At 41.5% G+C, this 24429-nt stretch overlaps 1 protein-coding gene across 7 annotated transcripts; it reads left to right on the top strand.

Moving 5' to 3' along the window:
- The first annotated feature begins 14 nt into the window (after positions 1-14).
- On the top strand, positions 15-24147 carry CAP1 (cyclase associated actin cytoskeleton regulatory protein 1). 7 transcript variants are annotated; one of them, XM_033113613.1, is made up of 13 exons: positions 15-152; positions 12239-12363; positions 12985-13088; positions 14882-14959; positions 16701-16844; positions 16946-17031; positions 18365-18470; positions 19694-19871; positions 21235-21419; positions 21596-21719; positions 21857-21939; positions 22270-22413; positions 22996-24147. In XM_033113613.1, the coding sequence occupies exons 2-13, from the start codon at positions 12252-12254 to the stop codon at positions 23077-23079; spliced, it is 1428 nt and encodes a 475-aa protein (XP_032969504.1). In that variant the 5' UTR covers positions 15-152; positions 12239-12251; the 3' UTR covers positions 23080-24147. The 7 variants fall into 7 exon arrangements, with proteins under 7 accessions (XP_032969504.1, XP_032969506.1, XP_032969503.1 ...); XM_033113615.1 differs by having other exon boundaries at positions 12242-12363; positions 12988-13088; XM_033113612.1 differs by having other exon boundaries at positions 16-152; positions 12242-12363.
- Positions 24148-24429: the final 282 nt, after the last annotated feature.

Here is a 24429-nt window from a genome sequence, read left to right on the forward strand (position 1 = left end):
ACTTTCTCCCGGACCCTCCCCTAGCCTGGCGCTTCAGCCGGCCGTTCATTTCCGGTGGGGGGCCGCGCCCAGTGAGGGCCCGGAAGTGGGTCGCGCGAAGATTGCTGGGCGGTTCTTGCCGGAAGTGGAGAGTGGCTGTTCGCAGTCCGGAGGTGAGGCAGAACTCTGAGGTGAGGCTGTACGTCGGGATGGGGACTGGGGTCTCCTCCGCAGCCCTCTGACCCCTAGCGTTGTTAATGGTCTTTCTGGCCTATGCGCGTGTGGTGAACCCTGCTGAGGGGGCTGGGGCCGAGGCCCTCAGGCCGACCTGGGATCCTGGGCGCGGTCTCTTGAGGTGGGGCGGGGGTGACCAACTGAGTCGGGCTCTCCTGGGGGAGGCCCCTCCACTGGATTTTGCAGTCCTGGTATCAGCCTCAGCGGAGGGATGATTCTTAAGGTGCCCTGACTGAAAGGAACCTCCGAGACTTTAGTCTTCCTTATCCCCATTTCGCCCCCATTGCATGGATTGATCTCCGTAGAGAAGAGACTGGTCTAAGACAGAGCGAGTGAATCATGAAGAATCGGAGTCATGATTTCAGTTCCTTAGATTATCAGCCGCAGATCCTTCCCACATTCGTTTCCCGGGAACACTCTACCTTGGAGCGGTCTTCCGGTTGGTGTCCTCTCTGGAGCATCTACAAGTTAAAGGCCACCGCTGCTTAGAACTTTTTTTTTTTTTTTTTAAATAATGTAGCCTGTTTGGAATGCCGGGGATGGGGGGAGACTTTAAAAAGAGAAGGGCAGGTCATTATATTTGCATTCGGATAGCCTCCCCTTCCTCCTAGTCTGTCGCTCTTACTCTGAAAAGCCGAGTTAACTTTATTGAATGTGTTGCATATTTCTGGACCTGAAATCAGATGGATGGCTCAGGTTTGGTCTGGCTCCACTGCTGAGTATTTGTAACATAGATGCCGTATGTAACTTCTTAGAGCCTTATTTTGCTCATCTTTTAAGTGCAAATCTACTCACTGCACAGGATTGAATTCAATATACATTTGTGTTTATTCTGTCTCAGGCGCTCTGCCACATCCAGGGAAAGCAGTTTTGAAACAAAACCAGCTAGACCCTACCCTCATGGAGCTAACAGTGTTCGCAAGGACGTTTAAGAAGTAATCATAAATGGGAGTGTTAGGAGAGAACAACAGGGTGCTATGGAAGTGTGTAACAAGGGGCTCAGGAAAATCCCTTCTGCAGAAGCAAGTTTAAGATGAATTTTGAAGGATGACTAGGAATAAGCTCGAGGAGAGAGGAAGACAACATTTTAACGGTTAATATCAGAACTGTGTTAGTTGAAGTTCTTTGTAGGGATCCCTGTTCAAGTGAAAAACAGGGCAGCTCAGCACATTTATCATCCACCAATTATTTCTTAAACCCTTAATATGTGTGAGGCACATTAAATGAGGCACTTGGCCCTGGTGGCTGAGAATACAGTTCTCATGGAGTGGAGGAGGGAGTGGACAAGTAAAGCAGTGATGGCTTACAATGTCACAGTGCACAGTGAGCACAGTGAGGGCTATGAGACAACAGGCGCAATACCTGGGTCAGATTTTCAGGCTTTGAGGAGGAAATAGGAGGCTAAGTCTTGCAGGATCTATTTAGCCATATGGTGAATCTGGAAAAGGGATTTCCGAGCAAGGACATGGAGATCTGGACTTGTGAAAGACCATGACTGGTTCAGAGTGGCTGGAATTCTAGTAATGCTTGGAGAAGTGGAGGAAATGGGAAGTGTTGGGGGTCAAATATGAAGGACCCTGTAAACCATGCGAAGGAATTTGGATTTTATCCTGAAAGCTGTGGGGAGGCTTTAAAGGGTTTTGTGTAGGAAAAACGATGTTGTCAGATGTGTTTTAGAAGTTTGGTCTGTCAAGTGGGAAGGGACAGGTGAGGAAATAGAACAGTGTTGGGAAGCTGTTGCCGAATTCATGGCTTGAACTAAGACAGACAGTGGGAAAGAGAGGAGGAATCAGATTTGAGCAATGTTAAAAAGATGGAATCCATTGAAGAGGAGGCCGATTGTTTATGGGAATGAAGAAAAAGTAGTCTAGGATGATTGCCTGGTTTTCTGGCTCAAGGAACTTCAGTGGTACCATTCACCAAGATAGGTACTGTGAGAGGGAGGGGGGAGTTGGAGGGAGGTGGCTCGGAAAGAAAATGAATTTTGGACATACTTAGTTCAAGGTGTTTGCAGCACATCTAGGCAAAGATGTCTAATGTGTCCCAACTAGTGGAAACAGCAAGAGCAAAGATATGGATGCCATAGCAGTCTTATGTTGTTTAATGAAGTACCAGAGCCTGGAGTTTGTGGCAGAAGATAAAACCAGAAGAAAGGTACACGGCTGCCAGGTTGTGAAGGGTTTTTGATGCCTTGTTTGAGTGCATTTGGATATTACTCTATGGTTAGCAGTTTGCTTATTGTTTGAGTTGCTGCAGTCCAACATAAAGAATCTTCTGTAGATATTTCCTGCCTTTTTCTTTCCCCGAAATACATTACCAATTAGATAGACATAATTAATGTCTCAGAGGAGTTTAAATAAAATGGCAGCAGTGAAAAGTACTTTGTCAAATACAACCTGTCATGCAAACGGAAAATGATGGTGTTGTTAAGATTCAGAGTGAGTATATTTTTGCTTTGAGGATGTTAGTTGTTTAGTTTGTAAAATTTTTTGTTTGTAATCTGAACGGTGATCTTTTTCTCATCCCTTTTCTTGGTTATACATACATTTGTTTAGTTGCAATTATTTTTGTAACCAGGGACTAAGTCTTTAAAAAGTGACTTCCTCCTTTCAGTTTTCTGTGAAGCATTGGGACTCAAAGATTCATTTTACTTAAGTGAGCAAATGCAAAGTGTCATTGGAAGTTGAATCCTCTGGTTTGAAATTTAATCCTGAGATTTGAAATCTGAGGATCCTCAAGCCAAATCTTACCCAGTCTTAGTGATTATTCCTTTGAATTATCATTAGTTTCTTTACTTTCTGCTAACCTGACTTTCATGCCTATACTTCAACTTGTCTACCACAACCAGTCTTATCTTTTACAAAGAACTATTTTCGTCTCATTACTCCTTCACTGGCTTCATATTCCCAAATAATCAAGTCTAAACTTCATTGTCCAATTTAAAAAATTCTCCACAATCAGATCCTTATCTTAATTAGTTTTCAGTGGATGGTACAGATTGACATTGTAATTTAGAAAGTCCTAAACTGCTACATTAGCATTTTATTTGTATCTCTTGTGCTTCCCTTTTGCTCCTTATTAGTTAGAACAGGGTTTCTCAACCTTGGCACAGTTGACATTGTGGGCGGGATAATATTTTGTTGTGGGGTTGTCCTGTGCAGTGTAGGATTTTAGCAGTATCCCTGGCCTCTACCCATTAGATGCCAGTAGCACTCCCTCAATTGTGAGAACCAAAAATGTCTCCAGACATTGCCAGATGTTTCCTGGAGGACAGAATTGTCCCTGATTGAGAACCACTGCATCAGAAAATATAGCTATGATTGTGCAACAATGTCTTATCTCTCCAACTAAATTCTCTGAGGGCAGGGTCCATGGCCATGCTTAGCACAGTGTATGGCACATGAGAAGCACTGGGTACCCAGTGCTTTGTGTTTTCTTGATACAAGAAGAAATGCTTATTCAAGGAATTCCTGGGTGTTCCTTGAAGGACTTGCCTTTTTCTTTCTTTCTTTTTTGTTTTTGTTTTTCTCCTCAGGGGATGTGATCTTAGAGAAATACTACTGATTAGGCACTCACTAGAGGAAAGCTTTGTGTTGACAGTGCAAGCCAGCAGATTTCTATGTCCCCTACACTGGGGCTATATAAATTCCTGTTTTGTTCCTGTTGCCTGCATTTAGGCAGCTTGGTTTAGTGGACAGGAATTATCATTTACTTTAAATTGCATATAGTTTATGATACTGGTATTCAATGTTTATTTTGATTGGTTAAATTATTATAGTTTTATCATCTTTAAATTAATGCAGCTATAGCATCCACCATGGAACTATTTCTTCTTGGTATACCATCATGTAAACCCCATAAAAAGAATCTTAACTCTAAAAATATTCCTCAGCTACAATGCAGCTTTATTTGCCTTGTATTACCAAACCTTGTCGTGTGAAATTTTTCCATCCAGCTGGAAAGTAGTTATAGTTGAAATGTTTCATGGAAGGAATGAGCTTGCTTTTTTTTTGTTTGTTTCTGTGTTTTTTGGTTTCTTCCTCCAGAAGTCACAAAAATTCCTATACTTAAGTTAATTATAGACTTAACAGTCAGAGATCTTTTTATACATCTAGTTGTAGCTGAATCATGGCTAGGGACAAATGGCATCATTGAATCTATCTTTCTGCATGAGAATGGGAAATGTTCTGTTTAAAGCAACTGCCCAGCTGAAATCAGCCAATGCAGTTTTTCCTTATATAGTGTCAAAGATGCCTGCTGAATGCTCTGATGGAGTTAGTCTTCATAATATTCCTTGAATGTAAGAGAGAGGAGAACCCATGGGCACACAAAGTTATCTGTTTGCCCCAGACCATTGAAACAGCTAGTTCCCAAGTCTGACTGCAACTCGTACACCATTACTACCTTTACTCCTGGAGTTTCAGATAGAGGACCGTGTTTAAGGAGGGAACAGGAGCCTAGTGCTGATACTGAGTTGGATTCTTTCCCTCCCTGGAAGATAGGCTTTTCTTTCTCTTTTAATCTAAACCTCAGGTGGCAGTGACTCAGGCACTAAATGTCATTGGTTTCATCAGCGAAACCAAATGCTTGAGGAAGAACAGTGGCTCCTGATTTGGGTTAGATTTAGATGGCATCTTTACTGGGGCAAAGTGGTATCTGTTCTTTGGTTTCTGGGTTAAAACAGCCAATTTGTAAGTATCTCCTATTATCATGTCTAGGTTTTGCTTTGTGACATGTTAGAGCCTAGTGATGAGAATTTCTATGTTGTTAGGAGTAGAACTAATGCCTTATAGCTCAGTGGTAGCTTAAGAGATATATCCTAGTGGAGCTGTTTTGTTTTGTTTTCGTTATAAAGAAATTATATAACTTTGGTAAAGAAAATTCGGGAAATAGAGGGGGAAATTGTTCAAAATCCCAGTACTTTAAATTTTGTGTTTTATTCAAGTCTTTTTCTGCAGTGCCTTTAGCTATTCCCTTATAATCAGAAGTCTAACCTAACATTGCAGTGAACACCTTCCCACCTATCACTTTTCCCACATTGGGATTACTTTCTTAGGATAACATCTCAGGAAGAGAATTACAAAGTCAAGGCCAAGAGAAACATTTTGAAGCACATCAGTTGGGTTACTGTAGTATACAGGCTGACTTGTATAGTTGATTTCTTTTCAATTTTATTTAAGGGTATGACTTAGAGGAACAACTACCAAACAAAGTAGAAAACATTTTAAGCGTAGCAACTGCCTTCCTACTCAAGTAGAAATCCGTACCAATGTCTTAATTGCCTGGTGAGATGGGACAAGAACTGCAGGAGTAACCTGGTTCCATTTACTTCCGAACCACTTCCTTGAATAGGCAGAAGGAATTGGGTTGTTTGAGTTGTTAGAATGATGAGAGTATGAAGCAGTTTTGACAGGAATCCGTAGCCATTTCTGATTTTTCTTTGTTTTAAACTACAAATGAAATTGCTGGAGAATCGAGCTCCTAGTTTCTTTTTGCTTTGCATGATACCCTTCCCAGAGCCTATCCATTCTTGTGACTTGATGACATTTCTTTGCTAGTGCCTAAGCTTTACTTCTAACTACTTACTGGATATTTCCAATTAGAAGCTTTGTCTTCTCTTCACACTCTGCGGATCCAAAACTGACTTCATCTTCTTGCCCTAACTGGAACATTGCAGAATATGTTTCTGCCTATAGTCTCATCATTCTTTTAGGCTACTGGATTTGTCACTCCGGAGTCCCTTCTGAATGCCTGTACTCCTCAATAGTCAGTACCACACAGTTAGTACTTGTTCTGTGTTTAATGCACACTTGTTTTGTGTGACCTCTAAGAGCAGAACCAAGATCAGTGGGTGGAAGCTGCAGGGAAGCTGATTTTGCCTCCATATAAGGAAGAACTTTAATACTTTGAGCTGTCTGAATGGAATGGGCTGCCTCCAGAAGTCTCGGGTTCTCCACACTGAAGGTATTTGAACAGAGGTTACCTGGCTAATTGCTGAGAATGTCAAAAGGTCTGTTCTGGCATCCGATGATGTTTTTACAAGATAATTTCTACACTCCCTCCTTATCCTGAGAACCAGAGATTCAGTGGAAGGTAGTTTTGTTTCTCCTGCTAGACTCCCTTAGAGCAGAAAAACTATTTTACCGTTCTTTTGTATTTCCAGAGCACTTAATTCAGATGCTGGTCACTTAGTTGCCTAAAATTGATTATTTGTAGGTTGATTCTTTTTATTTGGTTTCTAGATCTGCTTAAACACTAGATGTTATGGATTTTTTCCTTTGAAATGTAAAAAATATTTTTTGCAGTAGTCCTCTTATTTTACAGTTAGATGAACAACAGCTTCAACCTAACCTAGACCCTAATATCTTCCTTTTTTTTCCAAATGCCATTCTGTTTATCAGACAGCACTTGTAAAATTTTTGCTTTCATCACATTATTCCTTCACTCAAAACCCTTGGATGGCTTCATATTTATCACAATATCAAATTCAGATACTGTCTGGCTTCCAGTGCAGCTCCATTAACCTAGCCTGGCTTGCTTATCCAGCCTTATTTCCCATGATACTTCATGCTGCAGGCTCTGTGTGGGCTAACCTACTCGTACTTTCTGTACATAGTCTCTTTGGTCTCTCTTTGCTTCTGATTGCTCTGGAATGTCTTCTTTTTTCCCTTTTACCCTTTTCCACCAACATGCCCCACTTCCTTTCTGAAACCAGATCACCTCTAGTCCTCATTGATTTCTTCTGAACTCTGAGACCACATAGTCGTTTATACTATATAATTCAGAACCATACAACATTCTGTGAAGAAAAAGCTTTAATATAAAGGCTGATACTTTAACTTTTCCTGATCCAAGTGAAGTTAGGTAATCTCTAACAGAACTTTTAAAAATATAGTCTTCAGTTTTTAGTCTGCCTTGGCCTTCCCAATAAGAATGGAAGCTTCTGGAGGACAGGGATCACGTGTCTTCTATATTTTCTGTAGCTGCCACAACGCTAAGTACTTTCATTTTGTGAGCATCTTCTGTGTGTCAGGTTGTCTAGGTGCTGTGAATTAATGGGGCTGGAGGTTGGGGTGGGAGGTGGGTGGATACATTTCCATCTTTCTAGAGGCCTATATTTTAGCATACAGTATGCACTGATAACATTTTACATTTGAACTGCATTTTAAGGCTCCCAAAGTGACTACTTATTTATAAAATGTACTCCTTTAATCCTTAACATCTCTGTGTGCTGGGTGAGAATCTACTGAATGCTGCCCTAAAGTTATACAGTTAATACATGGCAGAGTTGGGACTCAAACCTTGGTCTCCTGAATCCTAATTTTATTTAGATTTGTGTAATTGGGGTTGCCTCTCTCTCTGAAGCTTTTATGATGACTTTAAATAGTTGGGAATTTGTACATTCATTTATGGAGGCTTACATACAGATCTTGGCTATTGTCAATCAGAAATGGCAAGAAACAAGGTTAGGCAGAGTTTTCTACTCTGGCAGTTCTGTATTCTTTGGGAAAACCCTTATTTTATTTTATTATTTTTTTATTTTTATTTATTTTTTTTAAAGATTTTATTGGGGAAGGGGAACAGGACTTTATTGGGGAACAGTGTGTACTTCCAGGCCTTTTTTCCAAGTCAAGTTGTTGTCCTTTCAATCTTAGTTGTGGAGGGCGCAGCTCAGCTCCAGGTCCAGTTGCCGTTGCTAGTTGCAGGGGTCGCAGCCCACCATCCCTTGCAGGAGTCGCACCGGCAACCTTGTGGTTGAGAGGACGCGCGCCAACCAACTGAGCCATCCGGGAACTCAGCGGCAGCTCAGCTTAAGGTGCCGTGTTCAATCTTAGTTTCAGGGGGCAAAGCCCACCATCCCTTGCGGGACTCGAGGAATTGAACTGGCAACCTTGTGGTTGAGAGCCCACTGGCCCATGTGGGAATCGAACCGACAGCCTTCGGAGTTAGGAGCATGGCGCTCCAACTGCCTGAGCCACCGGGCTGGCCCCAAAACCCTTATTTTAAACATTTGCCTTCCAAACGTGTCATCCAGCCTGAATGTAAAAAAATATTAGCCTCCATGGAGAAAATTGAAAACTGCTAATGTAACTAAAGACATAATAACATAAAGAAATAATGTAACAAAGAGAACTTGAATCCACAGTGCTGTGCTCAGCAGACACTGGGCTGGGTGCTCTGATGAACCACAGTCACTTGATTGTTTGAAAGCCGTGGGGCTCAATGGAGTGGTGGGAAGAGCTTCAGATGAGGATTCGGAAAATTTGTGCTCACGTCCAGGTGCTCTTCCCCACTGGCTGGCACTGGGCAACCTTTTTTAACTTCGGTCAGTTTCTTCATTCTAAAGATGGGGATCAATATCTTCATAACATACCTCACAGAAATATTTTAAAGTCTCAAAAGAAGTCACAGCTTGGTGATGTAAAGCACTTGAAACTAAAAGAGAGTATTGTTTTTAATTAATATTATATAATCTAATAAACAAGCTTATTTTCCTTATGGTACTTGGTTTAAAGATCCCTATATCAGTGTGATTTGTGCCCAAGACGGCAGCATTTATTTGAAAGACGGGAATGTTTATAAGATCCTATAAATAAGCAAAAAAGAAAAAGAAAGAGAAAAAAACCCAAACTTTCCCCAGATTTGTCAGAGAGAGGAGACAGCTAAGTCTTGTGTTGAGTGGAGAGAGGGTGAAGGCTCTTACTTTTTTTTCAGGGACCCTTATCGACCTACTGTATTTATAGTGCCTACTACATATATAGTACTGGAATTACAAAAAGAAGATCCAGTCCCTGCTCTAGGGTGGCTAATCGCCTGTTAACTGTTAAATAGGTGATTTTAAACCAGTGTGTTAAATGTGTGGTAGAAGAAAGTGCACCATGTTGTGGGAGCACATACTGGACATGCTTCTTGGGGAGTGACACCTTGGCTGAGACTTAATGGAAAATAGGAGTTCTGGAAAGGGGGGCAGATTGAGAAAGAAAAGCGTACCAAACTGGAAAGGCTTTCTGGAGAAGGCAGCACCTTAGCTGAGTCTTAAAAGACAGTTGGAGTTCTGAGATGGGACAGATTGGGAAGGGGAAGCAAAGATTATCATAATTACCTTTGCATTTGAGAAGGGTCACTGTGGATAAAGAGGTTCTATTAGTGAAAGTAGGGAAGACTAGCCAGGAAGTTATTGCAGTAATCTAGGCAAAGTCATAAAGACCTAATTTTTGTCAATGAGGATAAAGGCAAGGGGCAGTTATTCAAGAGCTATATAAGATAGAGCCTGTGGATTTGGACGACTGATTAGATTTGGGGGGAGTAAGGAAGAAGAAGATTGAGTTAACACATGGAATCCTTAATAGTTTTTCAGGACTGAGCCATATACTTCTACATGTATTTCCTCTTGATTCTCGTGCAGCCCTTTGGATTTTGTACTGTTGTCCCCATTACACAGATAAGGAAGCTGACGCCCAGAACATTTGGTAACATTTATATACAGAGCCAGTGAGTACTGTTATTAAAACCCCCAAACTGTGTGACTTCTCCAAATCCCATGATCTTAACCACTATACTTCACTGCTTAACCATTTCTAGGTTACTGGCTTGGTCAATGCAGTGATTGATGATAGTGCTGGATTACTGAGACAGGTGGGGATGGAGGGTGGGAAAATGATGAGTTCTGTATTGGACATTTCAATTTGAGATGCTTTTGAGACGTCCAGGTAGAGATGTTTAAGTGGAAGCTGGATCTAAAATTCTGAATCCCAGAAGAATGCCCTGAGTTGGATATACTGCTCTGGGAGTTGTTAGTCTATAGGTGGTGGTGGTGGTACCACTTGGCAAGCAGATTGGATGGTACTGCGATGATGGTAGTGGAAGGTTTGGGAGTGGACACGATCACCTAAAGAATGTGAATATGTGTGCGTCGACAATAAGACAAGGTATCTTTTGGTGCCTTCAGTTCTGGGCATTCTTTCCCATAGCATCTCACATTTCATCCCACCCCCACCAAAAACAAAAAAAACTAGGAACTGTTCTATATTCGGTTAGTGGTAGAATGAGACTAGCTATAAATGATAGCTGTATTGTCTCTTTGTTTTGCTTGAGTTAGACAGCAGAAGTATAGCTTGCTTAGCAATGAAAGCTTACAAGTACAAGTGAAATAGGGAAAAGGAACCAAAATCCCATGAAGCTGTGTTAAGCTTTTAATATTGGTAAGTGTTCACCAACCCTGGCAGTCTTTAGAGATACTTGTACTGTGTTTTCATGTTAACACTTGTCTCAACCCATAGCAGTCATTGTGTATGAAGGAACATGTTTTATAACAGAACGGGCGGTGTCTATTAATGGAAGATAGCTTGGGAGTTTATTGCTTTCACTGTCTTTTCCCCTGGGATTTATCAAGCGTGATGAATTATATGTAAGTTTGTCCCTAGTCAGTACCCAGAATGGGCAGCAATTTGGGGACTCAGGTGATGGTGGCATAACATAAGCGAGAATAGTATATTGGCTGCTTCTAGTGTGCTCCATTTGTGAGCAGAGCAGAGACTTAGAGGCTGCTGCCATGTCTCCAGGACACGGAATGGAAAGGTTTATTTGGTTCGCATTCTCATTTTTTTCCTTTGATTCTCTTTTAAACAACATTCTCTGGCAAGTCACCAGGCCCAGAAAGACCAGAGCCCATACACAGAAAAGAATGAACAGGGATACTTTATCTTGTGAGCTGCTTATCTCTTCCACAGGGAGAACAATGTGTTGAGTTAAGATATTCTGGCATGTCGTCATCTTTGGGGGAATTGTAATTGCTATGGTCATTTTAGGCAGCTTCAAGGGAGTTGAGTTCATTTGGTTTCAGTTACCTGAACTAATTAATGCTTTGAAATGGAATCTCTCCAAGTCAAGGGTTGGTTGAAATTTCACTGATTTTTATGAGCTCACTTATGGTCTCAAGCATTTTATGTAGATGTATATTGATAACAGTTAACATTTATGGGCAGCTTTCAGAACACTTGTCCCTTTGGAGTTTTGGTTTGCTATACTTCAGGTTCATTAACTTTATATAATATATAATACGAAATTTTTCAATTACAGTTGACATTCAATTTCATAAATGTTTATTGAACCCCTTCTGCCTGTCAGAGAGTGGTCTAGATGATAGAGTATAATAGGGAACAAGCCAGAGAAAGGTCCATTCTCTCGTGGAGCTTAACGTTCTTTAGGATATTAGACACTGAGTGAGATAAATTAGTACTTGTGAAAGATCTGTAAGAAGCTCTTCTGGATGTGTCCATTCTTCCCTACTGCATATCCAGATCCATCCTACCATCCTCATTTGAAGCCTGGCTCAAATGGCAGTTTCTCATGCTGTCCTTATCTGATCCTTCCAGCTGGTATGTTCTCCCCGTCTCTGAAATCCTGTGTTATTCTATCTGCAGTATTTTTTTTTATTTGTTTTATAGTTGTAGATGTTGAGTCTCCTATATTAGACTGTAAGTTATTGAGGGCCTGATAAATATTCTATTTATCTTGGTTTTGGGCATTCATATGCAGGATATTACAGGAAAAAAACACTGAACTTAGAGCCAGACTTCAATTTGAGTACTGGCTTCCCTATTACCTAATTATGTGACTGTAGTTAAATCATTTAACTTCACTGACATTAAGTTTCCTATCTCTAAGAGTGTAATAATTATCTTTCCATCCCTGAATAGTTGTTGGAAGGCACAATCTAAGACAATATATGTTACTACACTTTGTAAATTCTAAATTATGATGTTTCGTGGTGTCATAAATATTCAGCACGTATTTGAATGAGGAAGCATTTGCTTTCAGTGTACACCTTTTCCTGGGTAGTTCTCTTGCTTAATGAGGTCTCTATGATTTTGCAAATATGCTAGACTGTTTTTCCATCTTATTTTATTATTAAATGATTCTGTTCCTCAGAGTTGGCATCCTCTTCACCCTCTAGAGTATTCTGTCTTTTCTCCTTAGGTACTACGTAATATTAAAATAACAAGTGACATTTGATCTGTTTCAGCAGGTGGTACATTATGGCTGACATGCAAAATCTGGTAGAAAGATTGGAGAGGGCAGTGGGCCGCCTGGAAGCAGTGTCCCATGCTTCTGCCATGCACTGTGGGAACGGAGACAGTGCTGCAAAAGGTAAGCAGTATATGCAGCCCAGCAGAATACTTGGAATGAAGACTGTGTCTTGGCCTAGAATTTTTCTCTCACAGTGTATTCTCTCCTTTGAAGCTAACTTCCAAAAAACGCTTAATCTAGAAAGTTCATCGCCTGTAAATTGAATTGCTCTGAACAGATAAGGGAGGAAGTGACTTGTGCGGGGAGGCCTGTGGTTAAGTTATTTTAACACAAGAACTTCCTGCTTGTGTGCTGTTTCCTGTTCTTTCTTTACCAAAATGACTCCAGTGTAAGTCAAATGACAACTGATATTAAAATGTCCTCTAAATGATTGGCAAATTGGCCATTTTGCATATGCACCAATTGAATCATAGAATGTTAGAGCTAAAAGGAACCTTGGGGGATCATTCTGTTTATTTTCATTTTATAGATAAAGAAAATTAAGCTCAGAGGAAAAGGGACTTAAGTCAGGGTCATACAACCAGTTAGCGGTGGCAGTGGAACTAGAACCTAGGTTTCCTGGCTCATGTTCCAGTATTCTGTTTACTGTATAGCCTTCCCTTTCCACTTTCATATGCAAGTGCCTTTTAACAAATCATTTTCTGATGCGTGACTGATTCTTTGTGGTGTATCTGTCTTTAGCAGGAGCAGTTCCCCATGTGCAAGCATTTGACTCACTGCTTGCTGGTCCTGTGGCAGAGTACTTGAAGATCAGTAAAGAGATTGGAGGAGACGTGCAGAAACATGTAAGGATGTTTGCCCTTTTCCCCCTCTTTTAAGGACTGGTGGCTTTCTTCAAATCCTACTCACCCTTGGGTTAAGAGCTCCTTAAGAGGCTTCTGGCTCCTTTCTTGCCAACTTCTGCCTGGAGTTCAGTCCAGGCACTGGAGCGGTTCGTCAGATTTTTCCAGGTCCCCTGCTTTTATCACACATGCTGTGTGGGCTTTTTTTAATATAGATAACTTGCTTGGTGCATAAAATATGACTCGGTTCATCTTTGTAGTGAGAACATGCTACCAGTCTGATCCCAACATGTTATATAACCATGCTTAGGGTGGCTTGTTCAAAAGAGTCATTATTGTGACTTAGCATTTATAAAACTGTACTTCATAGTTATTGGTTATGCTAATATGAGTTATTTTTACACTTAGCCCACAGCAAGAGTATGAAGTAGGCAGTGACAGGTGCCTTTCCACCCACCTCCCCTCATGTGCTGCTGCCTTTCCACCCACCTCCCTTCATGTTCTGCCACCCACGTCGTCACCACTACCCCACACTCACGTATATATTTTGGGCTCTCTCTTTGGGCCCCAAAATCTTCCTGCAGGTCTTCTTATTGACCTTTGAGAAGTAATAACCATGTTTAGGATCTTCCTGACCCTCCAGCAAGACTGGTTACTTTGAAAGATCTGTTTTGAACCTCTTATATACCATTTGTTGGCAGTGGTGTTAGCTCTAAAGCAGGGGTGTCCAAACTGCGGCCCGCGGGCCAACTGCGGCCCGCAATCCATTTTTTATTGGCCCGCAGCAAATTCCAAAAATATATTTAGTTTACTTAAATAAACCAGGTGGGGCAATACGTACTTCACCTCGAGTGAGTGGCCCGGCTGTTTGTGTATTTTACCGCATATGGCCCTTGGTAAAAAACGTTGAAAAAAGTTTGGACACCCCTGCTCTAGAATGTGGAACTGGGACTTCAATAGTTCCACTCTATTGGGGCTTGCATTTTTACTTTATATCGTTCGTAACAGTTGAAAAAATTTAAAAACATATCACTTTTGTATTTGAAAATGCAAATCCAGAAAAAAAATAGATTACTTTATTTGAATTTTTGTATTTTAATAGTTCTTATAGCCTCATGTTTCTTAAACTTTTTTGACCATGACCCTTAGTAAGAAAATACATCTTTGTAACAGATAAGTTTCACAAAATGTTGCTTGTATTAGTTGTATTGTACTTTTTAAAAACTTTTTATTTGGAAATAATTTCAAGCTGATGTACTGCACTCATTATTTATTGCTCTATTTCATTTAGTAAAGTGCTGGTTATTTCATTTAATAAAGTATTGGTGGTTATGACTCACTAAGTTGATTTGATTAATTACTTATGAATGGATCATGATCTAACATTTGAGTAATAACTTTAAGCTAAAGGAGTAAATACCTTGAAAATTTCAGGCATAAACTTAGGCCTTTGCCTTTATTCCTGTCTTTATTTTTTTGAGAAAAGAGGTCTTTTTGGTGATGAGGGGGAGGAGTGCACTTCGTGTCACACTGCATGTGCAGTTGCTAACTTGACCTCTAAGGCTAGCCCTGATGATCCTAGTTTCATGGATGTGTATCTCTGATACATATCCAATAGAAACAGTGGGATATGGAATTCTGCTCTCAGTCCCTATAATCTGGAATATCTGAGGAAAGCAACATGACGTGCCTGGGTTCCTATTAGAGTACATGGAAGTAGAGGTTTCAGGTTATTCTTATCAGGACCTCTCCAGTTGTAATGTGTCATCGATAGCTGATTGTTCTCTTTCCGGCAGGCGGAGATGGTCCACACCGGTCTGAAGTTGGAGCGAGCTCTCTTGGTTACAGCCTCTCAGTGCCAGCAGCCAGGAGGTGTAAGTTCACTACTGGTTGGTTTTGTTTCAGTTTGATGTTCAGGACAAGTTGGGAGGTTTCCGCTAAGCTATCACAACTTGCAAAAATAGACCCACCAGGTACGATCACACCAAGTTCCAGAAGTAGAGTCACACTTAGAGGGTCAGTATAGGAACATGCCACTGAGTATTGGGTTCTCCTGGCCTTTCTTCTGTCGTTTCACTTAGGACTGTCGTTACCCATGGGACTTTGCTGCTTCTCTTAGTCGTCAGTGTTTTTTTAGCCTCTTGGTTGAGGCTAAATTCATCACATTATCCCATAAGCCCTTTGGGTCACAGAGAGTGTGGTTCTTTTGCTTCACCATGAGTGAGCTTTAATAATGGTACTATGGAGATCGAAAACTTCTCAAGTACTGTTTCTTCTCTCATCCTTCAGTGGGTGGGGGAATCTCCCTTTAACTGTATCTCCACCTCAGAAATTTATGCTGCCAAGGTGTGAAATGAATTAGAGAGAGTCTAGATTTTTCTCAGAGCCAAAGATTTTAGCTTTGTTTCTTCTTTTTGCTTTGCTAGTCAGAGGGGCAATCAAACAAGTCTTCCTGCTAATGCTATATTAAAATCCTTGGACCCTCGGCATGCCTACATAATGTAAAAGTAGCATAAGGTTATGTTAAAGACATTAGACTCCAACTCTTAATCTGTCTTAAATGGTTAAAGCATTTTGTCTAAACCTTTTCTCCAAAACAAATCAGGTAGCTGAGACACTGTTTCATTTCCTTTGCTTTAGACTAGGGATTGGTAGATGATAGCCCACAGGCCAAATGTGGCCTGCCACCTGTTTTGTAAATGAGGTGTTTTTTTTTAATACAGCCATTCCATTCTTTTAAGCGTTGTCTCTTGCTGCTTTATACACTACAATGGCAGAGTGAGAAATTGCAACAGAGACTGTATGGCTTGCAAAGCCTGAAATATTTACTGTCTGGCTCTTTATAGAAAGTTTGCCGACCTCTGCTTTAGACTGTTTTCATGCTAAGAGCTGAGAATCGAGATGTTCAGGAAACTGAGCTTTGGAAGAAGGGTGAAAACACAGAAACATAAGATTCATCCATTTTGCTACATTGTCTGCTCAGATTTCAAACCCCCTAATTGCATTTGATTCGACAGATCTCTATTCAGCAGCTGCTATATGGCTAGCAACGTGTTGAGGGCTATAAGGATTATAAAAGAGGACTAAAACAAAGCCCTTGTCTTTGAAGAATTAATGAGAACATTCACATGGGTCCATTAATAGTTTGTGCCGGTGTGTGATGATGTGCCAAAATTGGTTATGCTGACAATAAATGCTGGAGGAGGCCAGTGTGACTGGAGTTGGAGGGCTGTTCCTCATGAACCATAAGGAGTGTTTGGGTAGATGGAAAAAGAAGAGACAATCATGAGTAAAGGCCCAGAAATGAACTGATATCTTCTATGAGTGGGACAGAAAAGAAACAAGTGGCTGAAGTGGTAGAATTTTCTGGTATAGCTGGAGTGTGGGTCCTGATCATGAAGAACCACAAAATCCAGCCTGAGGAGTTGAAACTCTGAGGAGAGAGAAATGATGAGCAGTATTTTAGCTCATGAATCTGCAGGACGGATACAAAGTTTATTTGGATACTCATCGTAGTCCATAAAGAATTCTTGCCTTCAGGATGAGAGCTGACCAACGTACAAAGTGTTTTGTAGAAAGACTCTGACTTGAATCTTTTCTTGCATCTTTTCCCAGAATAAGCTTTCTGATTTGTTAGCACCCATCTCAGAGCAGATCCAAGAAGTGGTAACCTTTCGGGAGAAGAACCGCGGCAGCAAGTTGTTCAATCACCTGTCAGCTGTCAGTGAAAGTATCCAGGCCCTGGGTTGGGTGGCTATGGTAAGCAGCACGACTTCCATGGGAGGGAAGGGATAGGATGAAAAAGGTAAGGAGATAGGGCTGGAGAGGCTCTGAGACATTGACACCTTCTCTTTCTCTAGGCTCCCAAGCCTGGTCCTTATGTGAAAGAAATGAATGATGCTGCCATGTTTTATACAAATCGAGTCCTCAAGGAGTACAAAGATGTGTAAGTCCAGCCGTTCCTTAAAGGGTAGAGTACAAACCCAGCTGCATACTTGCTGGAGTAACACTTTGGGGTTAAGGCTACCCTTGGCTGCTGTGTTGGTTCTGCTATCTTAGGGCTGCCTGTGGAAAGTTGGAGAGAGATTGGCTCATACAAGCTGCATTTGTAAGCAGGAAGTGTTTCTGCTTCCATTTCTGCTTTTTTTCCAGGGTTTGTAGAGGCCCTTTTAGTCTTCTGATGTTTAACCTTCCAAGTTCAGGAGGTTTTCCTGTAGGTTAAAATGGACTAATGCCTTTTAATTTCCCTGTTTAGACAAGATTTTGTTCCTTTGTTCAGAATTTCGAAACGCCAAGTGGCAAAAGATTCAGTAAGATTTACTGGGAAATTACCTTGGCTATTGATGTAGTCAGGTAAAGTGAGAGGAAAGCTGCCTGGCCAACTTTGGTATTAAGTGAGGAATTCATTGTATGTCTAACCACGTATGTCCACCAGTCCTAACTGACTTTTCCATTGCTGGATTTGAGCTGGAGTGACTGTAGGTAGGTAGCTATTACTTAGCTGCAAAGCTACCCAAACTTCCTTTCTTCTGTTCATTATCAGTCAGCATTTGTTGAGTAACTACTCTGTGAATGAGTAAGCATTCATGTGTGTGAAGTATGTCCCAGAATACCAAGCCCCCCCCGATCATTCCAGCAACCTGGAATTAAGCATCACAATGTTTTCATTATACCTCACCATTATATCCCTATCACTTTGTAGTTGAGGAAATTAGGTCTTACGCTAAATAACCATGAAGTCTTCCAGCTAATGTATAAGAAGAAAGACTGGAACCACACTGCAGTGTTGTTTCTATCACTTACTGTTGAATATTTCTTCCTAAAGTGAAGTTTTTTACTTCTTATTTTTTTGGCACGGGTCATATTTTGACACAAGATACTGTGTGCTCTGCGGCAGTTGAGTTTCTTGGAGTCCTAGAGTTCCACAGTGATGTTCAAGAGATCGCTGCTATGGCTTCATGCACAGAATGTCTGCTTCTATCAGTTTTATGTATTCAGTTCTGCCTAAGGTCTACTATGGAAAAAGGTTGAGGAATGCTGCTATAAGAGAAAGTGATATAATCGGGAGTTCCTTTCCTAATGGACTTGAGTCTAATTAGGGTAATGGAGTACGTTTTTAAAAAGAAGAAAAGCTCAGTGATGATAGAAAAGCTGCCATTGAGCAGAGCCTAAGAAGCACCACAGGCAGGAGGATGTGAGCATATAGGTAGGAAGTGTTTTGGAATCACTGTTGTAATGCACCCTGACTTCTGTGATGAGTTCCTCTTCAATTCTCCCAGGGATAAGAAGCATGTGGACTGGGTCAAAGCCTACTTGAGTATATGGACAGAGCTGCAGGCTTACATTAAGGAGTTCCATACCACCGGACTGACCTGGAGCAAAACGGTCAGTGAATCCTGCCTCCTTTCTTTTATTCCTCCAGGACGGGGTCCACAGGTTTCTTAGACTTTGGCACTACCAAGGTCCAAGAAGGAATGCTAGTCTTTTTCAGTGGAGAATAGAAAGAAAAAGGGGAGAAAGAAAGGAAAAAAAGAAAGAGTAAAGAAAGTGAGGGTCAGAGAAAGAATATTCATTTCTGTTCTATTTTAGTAAACATGGGTCAGGGACTGATTAGGCTGAGGGGAGACAGATGAATGAGTTACATTATCCCAGCCCTCTTGAAGCTTCAAAATACAGACACACAAGCCCAATATAAAACGCCTAGCTAAATATTATATTAAAGATAAACACACTACGGAGTATGAGAAAGAGAAGTGATTCTCACTGGGAGAGATCGTACTTTGAAGGGATATACTCTGATCAGACTTTTTGCAAGTGTAAGGCAGTGAGAAGTGGGAGCAATGGGGATACCAGCAAACGGCATAGCTTAAGCAAAGTAAATGCAGAATAAATGTAGAGATTGGTCATCTCTGGATTCAATATGGAGAAATAGTCAGATTTTCAGGAGAAAGGGCTGGGAAGGAAGGTCGGTTGATAGTTTTAGACTTTATAATAGGTGATAGCTATTATAGGCATTGGAGCAAGAAAGTAATAACGATCAGATTTGTCCTTAAAAAAGCCTCAGTTTTATAGGTTAGGAATAAGGGCTCATGCTCACCCTCTGGAAATGCTCATGGTGCTAGAGTCTGGTACCAAAGAATTTGTAGAAGATAAAAACTGAGATAAAAGAAAGATTTAATGAGCTTGAGGGGATTGAAGACTCAACAAGATTGAACAGTCAAGCTTGGATGGTAATGTCTTTCACTGAAATAGAGACAAAGGGGTGATTGTGCAGGTCGGGGAGCAGGCAGGAAGATGATGAGCTCAGTCTTGGACTTGTTCAATCTCAGGTACTGGTGACACACTTAAGAAGACTTTTAGAAGAATGGGTTTAAGCCGGAATTAGGTAGAAGCCAAAGGAGAAATGAGAAGGTTGTAGAGTGGAGCTGAGTTGGATCCTTGGGGAAGGGTGAGAAGGAATAAAGCCAAGTTGAGTGTGAGAAGGAAGCATTGATCACTGCGTCAGGGCTACAGTAGGTCCCCTGTGTGCCCTGCACACATGTAGGACCCAATTGAGAATGGAATGGAGGGGAAGAGAGGGTGACTGTTGTCTGCACTTACTGTTCCAGGGACCTGTGGCAAAAGAACTGAGTGGATTGCCATCTGGACCCTCTGCTGGATCAGGGCCTCCCCCACCACCACCAGGCCCACCTCCTCCCCCAATGCCTACCTGTTCAGGCTCAGATGACTCTGCTTCACGCTCAGCACTGTTTGCACAGATTAACCAGGGGGAGAGTATCACACATGGTAAGTGAGTACTTTGACAAGAAGAGTTAGTAGTGTAAATTGTTTGGGCCAGACCTTAGCAACTAGAGACTGTACAGTCTGTAAACCAGAACCCTGGTTTGTGGCGGGGAGAATTAATTTGGGTATCACATTCCTTCAAGTTGCCCAAAGGGACAGCAAAGGTGGTTTAAATGGATATTGAAAATGGGTGATTTATAGTTGAGGGAAGCCCTCTGCTCCATAGGAAAGTGATTTAATATTAAGTGGCATATACGGTATATCCTATCGTGCCAAGGCATGGTGCCAGCAGTTTTCCCCAGAGCTTTTTCCCTATTACTGCATCGTCTCTTTGGGACATCATCATGTTGGGAATTAACTTCCTCAGGATATGTGATCATCATGTGGAAAATTTGCATAAGAATTACCTAATGTTGGTATAGAGAAAGTAGACACCCTTATACACAGCAGGTGGAAGGCTAAATTTTACAGCCCTCTTTTAGAAATCTACCTATAAAAGTATCTAAAAGAACAAGTTTTATAGTGTTATTTATAGTAGCTAAAAATGGTGTGACAACCTAAATATCCAACGACAAAAGAAATGGTTAACTGTAATATGTCCTCTTGATGAAATACTATGCAGCCATTAAATCCTTTTCTACAACGAACCATGCAGTGTTTAAGAAAAATCTAGTATTTAAACTACAACTGCAAGGAGTAGTGGAACTAAAAAGGCCACTCAGTATTGGTTATATAGATTGGGCCATGTTCAAGAGCAAGAAGGGGGTCAGCCTGCTGAGGAGGATTATGGAACCTTTTCCCTAAAAAGAAGATATTTTTAGAAACTGTAGGTTGACATGAGAACATTTTTATTAAGTGTTAGCTGGTTAAACCAAATTTAACAGTGTGTATGGTTTTAACCAAATAAAAACAACTATCGTCGCTAGAAAAAATATTGGAGTTTCACATGCTAACACTGATTTGGGTTAGCTGTGGGTGAGGTTTTTTTCTTTTACAAATTTTCTTTACTGTTACATGTTACTATTTTTTCCTCTGTTGCTTTTAAAACTACATACGTATTTTGTGAGTATATATTTGGTATGTGTCCTTCTAGATCTTTCTCTGTGGATTTATATACCCATCCCTGCCCCCACATATGCCATATTTTATTTTTTTGAATGGAACTATATAAGTTAACCTTAGGGTAGAAGAGAATTATGAAAGTGCTTCTCCAAAACTGCTTGTGAGAGAACATCTCAAAGGCCTGGGTTTTGGCTTTGAATTTTTTGTTAAGGGTCAGTCTAACTTCTGCTAGCAGAAGTTGGTTATTGCCTCAGCCCAAAGCCCTGGGCTGAGGACAGGTACAAGGCAGCTGTTGTTCTCACAGCCCTGAAACATGTTTCTGATGACATGAAGACTCACAAGAACCCTGCCCTGAAGGCTCAGAGCGGTCCGGTGCGAAGTGGCCCCAAACCATTCTCTGCACCTAAACCAGGAGTCAGCCCATCCCCCAAACCTACCACGAAGAAGGAGCCAGCTGTACTTGAACTAGAGGGCAAGAAGTGGAGAGTGGTGAGTTGATAACGGCAGGGCTGGGGGAACAAGGAGTGGGGACGGGGTTGGCTGGAGCACAGCCAAATATACGTGGGTTTCTGGCATAGATTGTGAGAATGAGTTTGGGATAGCCTGTTTGTGGGGGTAGTGTGTGCTTAGTGACGAGATTCCTGAAAGGTGTATCTCTTTAACAGGAAAATCAGGAGAATGTTTCCAACCTGGTTATAGATGGCACAGAGCTGAAACAGGTGGCTTACATATACAAGTGTGTCAACACGACATTGCAAATCAAGGGTAAAATTAACTCCATTACAGTAGGTGAGTTCTTATTGTCCTGGGCACGCTCTGTTCTAGAACCTAAGAGGGCTGGAACCATACCTAGTCTATTCCTAAAGATTTCTAAATATAATACTTTCCTTTCGAGTTACACTGTTGACCTCCCTTTCTTCTCCTAGATAACTGTAAGAAACTCGGTCTGGTATTCGATGACGTGGTGGGCATTGTGGAGATAATCAATAGTAGGGATGTCAAAGTTCAGGTAACTTGATATCTTGGCTCCTTCCTTTGGTCTCTGAGGAATTAATTGAAAGAGACACAGCCGACCCACAGATGTTGCTGTGGTGGGAATCTGATTCTACAAAGTCTGTAAACTGAGCTGCTTTGGATGTGGCAGGAGAGGAGTTGGCTCCTAGAGCAGCTCTTTCCAGCACCCATCCCTTCCCATCCTGCTCCTAGTATCCAGTATCTGTTGTGCACCTGTGGCTTTTCATGCAGTTGCTGAATCACGTGAAGCAGTGAAAGCTTTTCCTGCAAATTACTGTTGTTCTCCCCAGCTGCTGAGACTTAGTGTTCTTGGTGTTCTCTGCAGGTAATGGGTAAAGTGCCAACCATTTCCATCAACAAAACAGATGGCTGCCACGTTTACCTGAGTAAGAATTCCCTGGAGTGTGAGATAGTCAGTGCCAAATCTTCTGAGATGAATATCCTCATTCCTACAGAAGGCGGTGACTTTGTAAGTGTCTTGATCTCTTTAGTAGTGTGACCCCAAAGCAGAAGGGACTGAAGACTTCCTGCATAGACAAAGCTAGTTGATGGGCATTCTGCACTGAGGGGATCAAATCCAGTGATGCATGCCTCAAGCACACAAAAGCAGAGGGTGGTTCCCGCCTTTCTTAGGTTGAGCAGATACTCAGGGTAGTAAAAAGGTACAGGCACCGAGTCACAGCACCCTTTGAGCTGGTGCCATGAAGTTATACACACTCTCATCTGCGCCTCATAGGCTTAACAGTATGTCCAAGATCACACTCGTCAGTGACCAGTAGGGCACAGAGTCAAACTGACACCTGTGTGGCTTTGGGGCCGTTCTCATTCCTACGCTGCAGCGCTCCTTCATTGTGTCCGTGGTCGGGGAGGTGGTAGAAGATGGGGTGCGGCCAGTTACATAGTCATGCCTTTTCAGGTGGCTTCAGTTTCTCTCTCACTATGTCCTACCTGCTTTCAAAGTTTAGTGGAAGCAAGCATTGGAAAAGTGTAGAATTTAACCTCAACTTATTTTTTTAGCTCAGATTTACACCTGTTGTTTCTTTATTTTCAGAATGAGTTTCCTGTCCCAGAGCAGTTCAAGACCCTGTGGAACGGGCAGAAGTTGGTCACCACAGTGACAGAAATAGCTGGATAAGCGAAGTGCCACTGGGTTCTTTGCCCTCTCCCTCACACCATGGGATAAATCTGTATTGAGACGGTTCTTTTCTAGATTTCCTCTACCTTTCTGCTCTTAAACTGCTTCTCTGCTTTGAGAAGCACAGCTACCTGCCTTCACTGAAATATACCTCAGGCTGAGATTTGGGGTGGGATAGCAGGTCAGTTGATCTTCTGCAGGAAGGTGCAGCTTTTCCATATCAGCTCAACTGCACTGCCAGTCCATTAAGGAACTTCAGGACTGGTGTGTTTTAGCTTTCAGCCTTTGACCAACAGTCTTTGGGAAGAATAAAGCAGTCCCTAGGAATTAACAGCTCAGAAAGTTCACACAAGTCACTCTTTTTCTAACAATGAGCATGAAGGTACCAGAAGCTGGTGTGATTCCAGCTGACTCTTCTAACCAGACTAATCTTTCACTGTTGACAAGTGAGGCAAGGGTTGCACTGGACCAAAGGCTGAAGCTTGGCCATCTAGCTAACGTTCTAAGCAAAATTGTTTCCTATAGCATTCCTTTTATTCTGCACTCCATCCTGGCTCTGCCTGAACCTGAGATAGTAGGTTCTCCTATATCAGCTGCTGTGGCAGTGCCCTGCACCCAGACCAGTTAAAGGAGTCTTGGACCCTTTTTTTCCTCTGGGATCCCTGCCCAGCACCTTCCACAGAGATGACTGAAAAAGAAAAAAATAACACATCATTCCAAGGAATCTGGCATTCCTTCCTCCTTCCATGTTAGGTGCCTGTCATCCATCTGCACTGTTTCCTTTGCCCTGTTATGCTCATCAGCTTTTGGCTTCTGTCCAGGCACCTGAACAAAGGACTAAAATCTCCACTGCAGACTGCTTTTAGGTCTTATGTAAGAATCTTGCACAGCATTGCTAATGTAAATTTCAGTTTTTCCCTCTAGGACAAACACCAAAATATGCAACATTTTTTTGGTGGGAAGAGAGATTGTCCTGTGACTTCTGCCCATTTCCTGAGGCCTGTGGAAATAAACCTTTATGTACTTAAAGTTATACAGAAAATAGAATAAAATTAATACCAAACTTGCTTAGTATTTACCTGTAATATTTGCTGGACAGAGATGTAAGAATATTGAAAAAAAACGACTCCAAGGATAAGAAGCTACTCTTTATTTTAGACAAACTCATACAATTCTTTTAACTTCCCTCTACTTGCCCTTCAGCCTCATATTTTTTTAGTTGAAAAATAAGGCTTGAGAGAGGTGAAGGAAAAATCATAAAGGGTAAACTTCACAGCACTTACAAGGTATTTCCTCACGTGTAGTTAATCATTTCCCCAAACTGGTATTCCGCACAAGTCTTCCAAAAGT

The sequence above is a fragment of the Rhinolophus ferrumequinum genome, chromosome 9, assembly GCF_004115265.2.
Source record: "Rhinolophus ferrumequinum isolate MPI-CBG mRhiFer1 chromosome 9, mRhiFer1_v1.p, whole genome shotgun sequence".
Lineage (NCBI taxonomy): Eukaryota > Metazoa > Chordata > Mammalia > Chiroptera > Rhinolophidae > Rhinolophus > Rhinolophus ferrumequinum.

What these genes read in the sequence shown, in the direction of transcription:
- CAP1 (XM_033113613.1), top strand. Translation starts at nt 12,252, where the DNA reads ATGGCTGACATGCAAAATCTGGTAGAAAGATTGGAGAGGGCAGTGGGC. An exon ending in CGGAGACAGTGCTGCAAAAG is followed by an intron (nt 12,364 to 12,984) that starts GTAAGCAGTATA and finishes ATCTGTCTTTAG; the next exon opens with CAGGAGCAGTTCCCCATGTG. An exon ending in AGGGCAAGAAGTGGAGAGTG is followed by an intron (nt 21,420 to 21,595) that starts GTGAGTTGATAA and finishes TCTCTTTAACAG; the next exon opens with GAAAATCAGGAGAATGTTTC.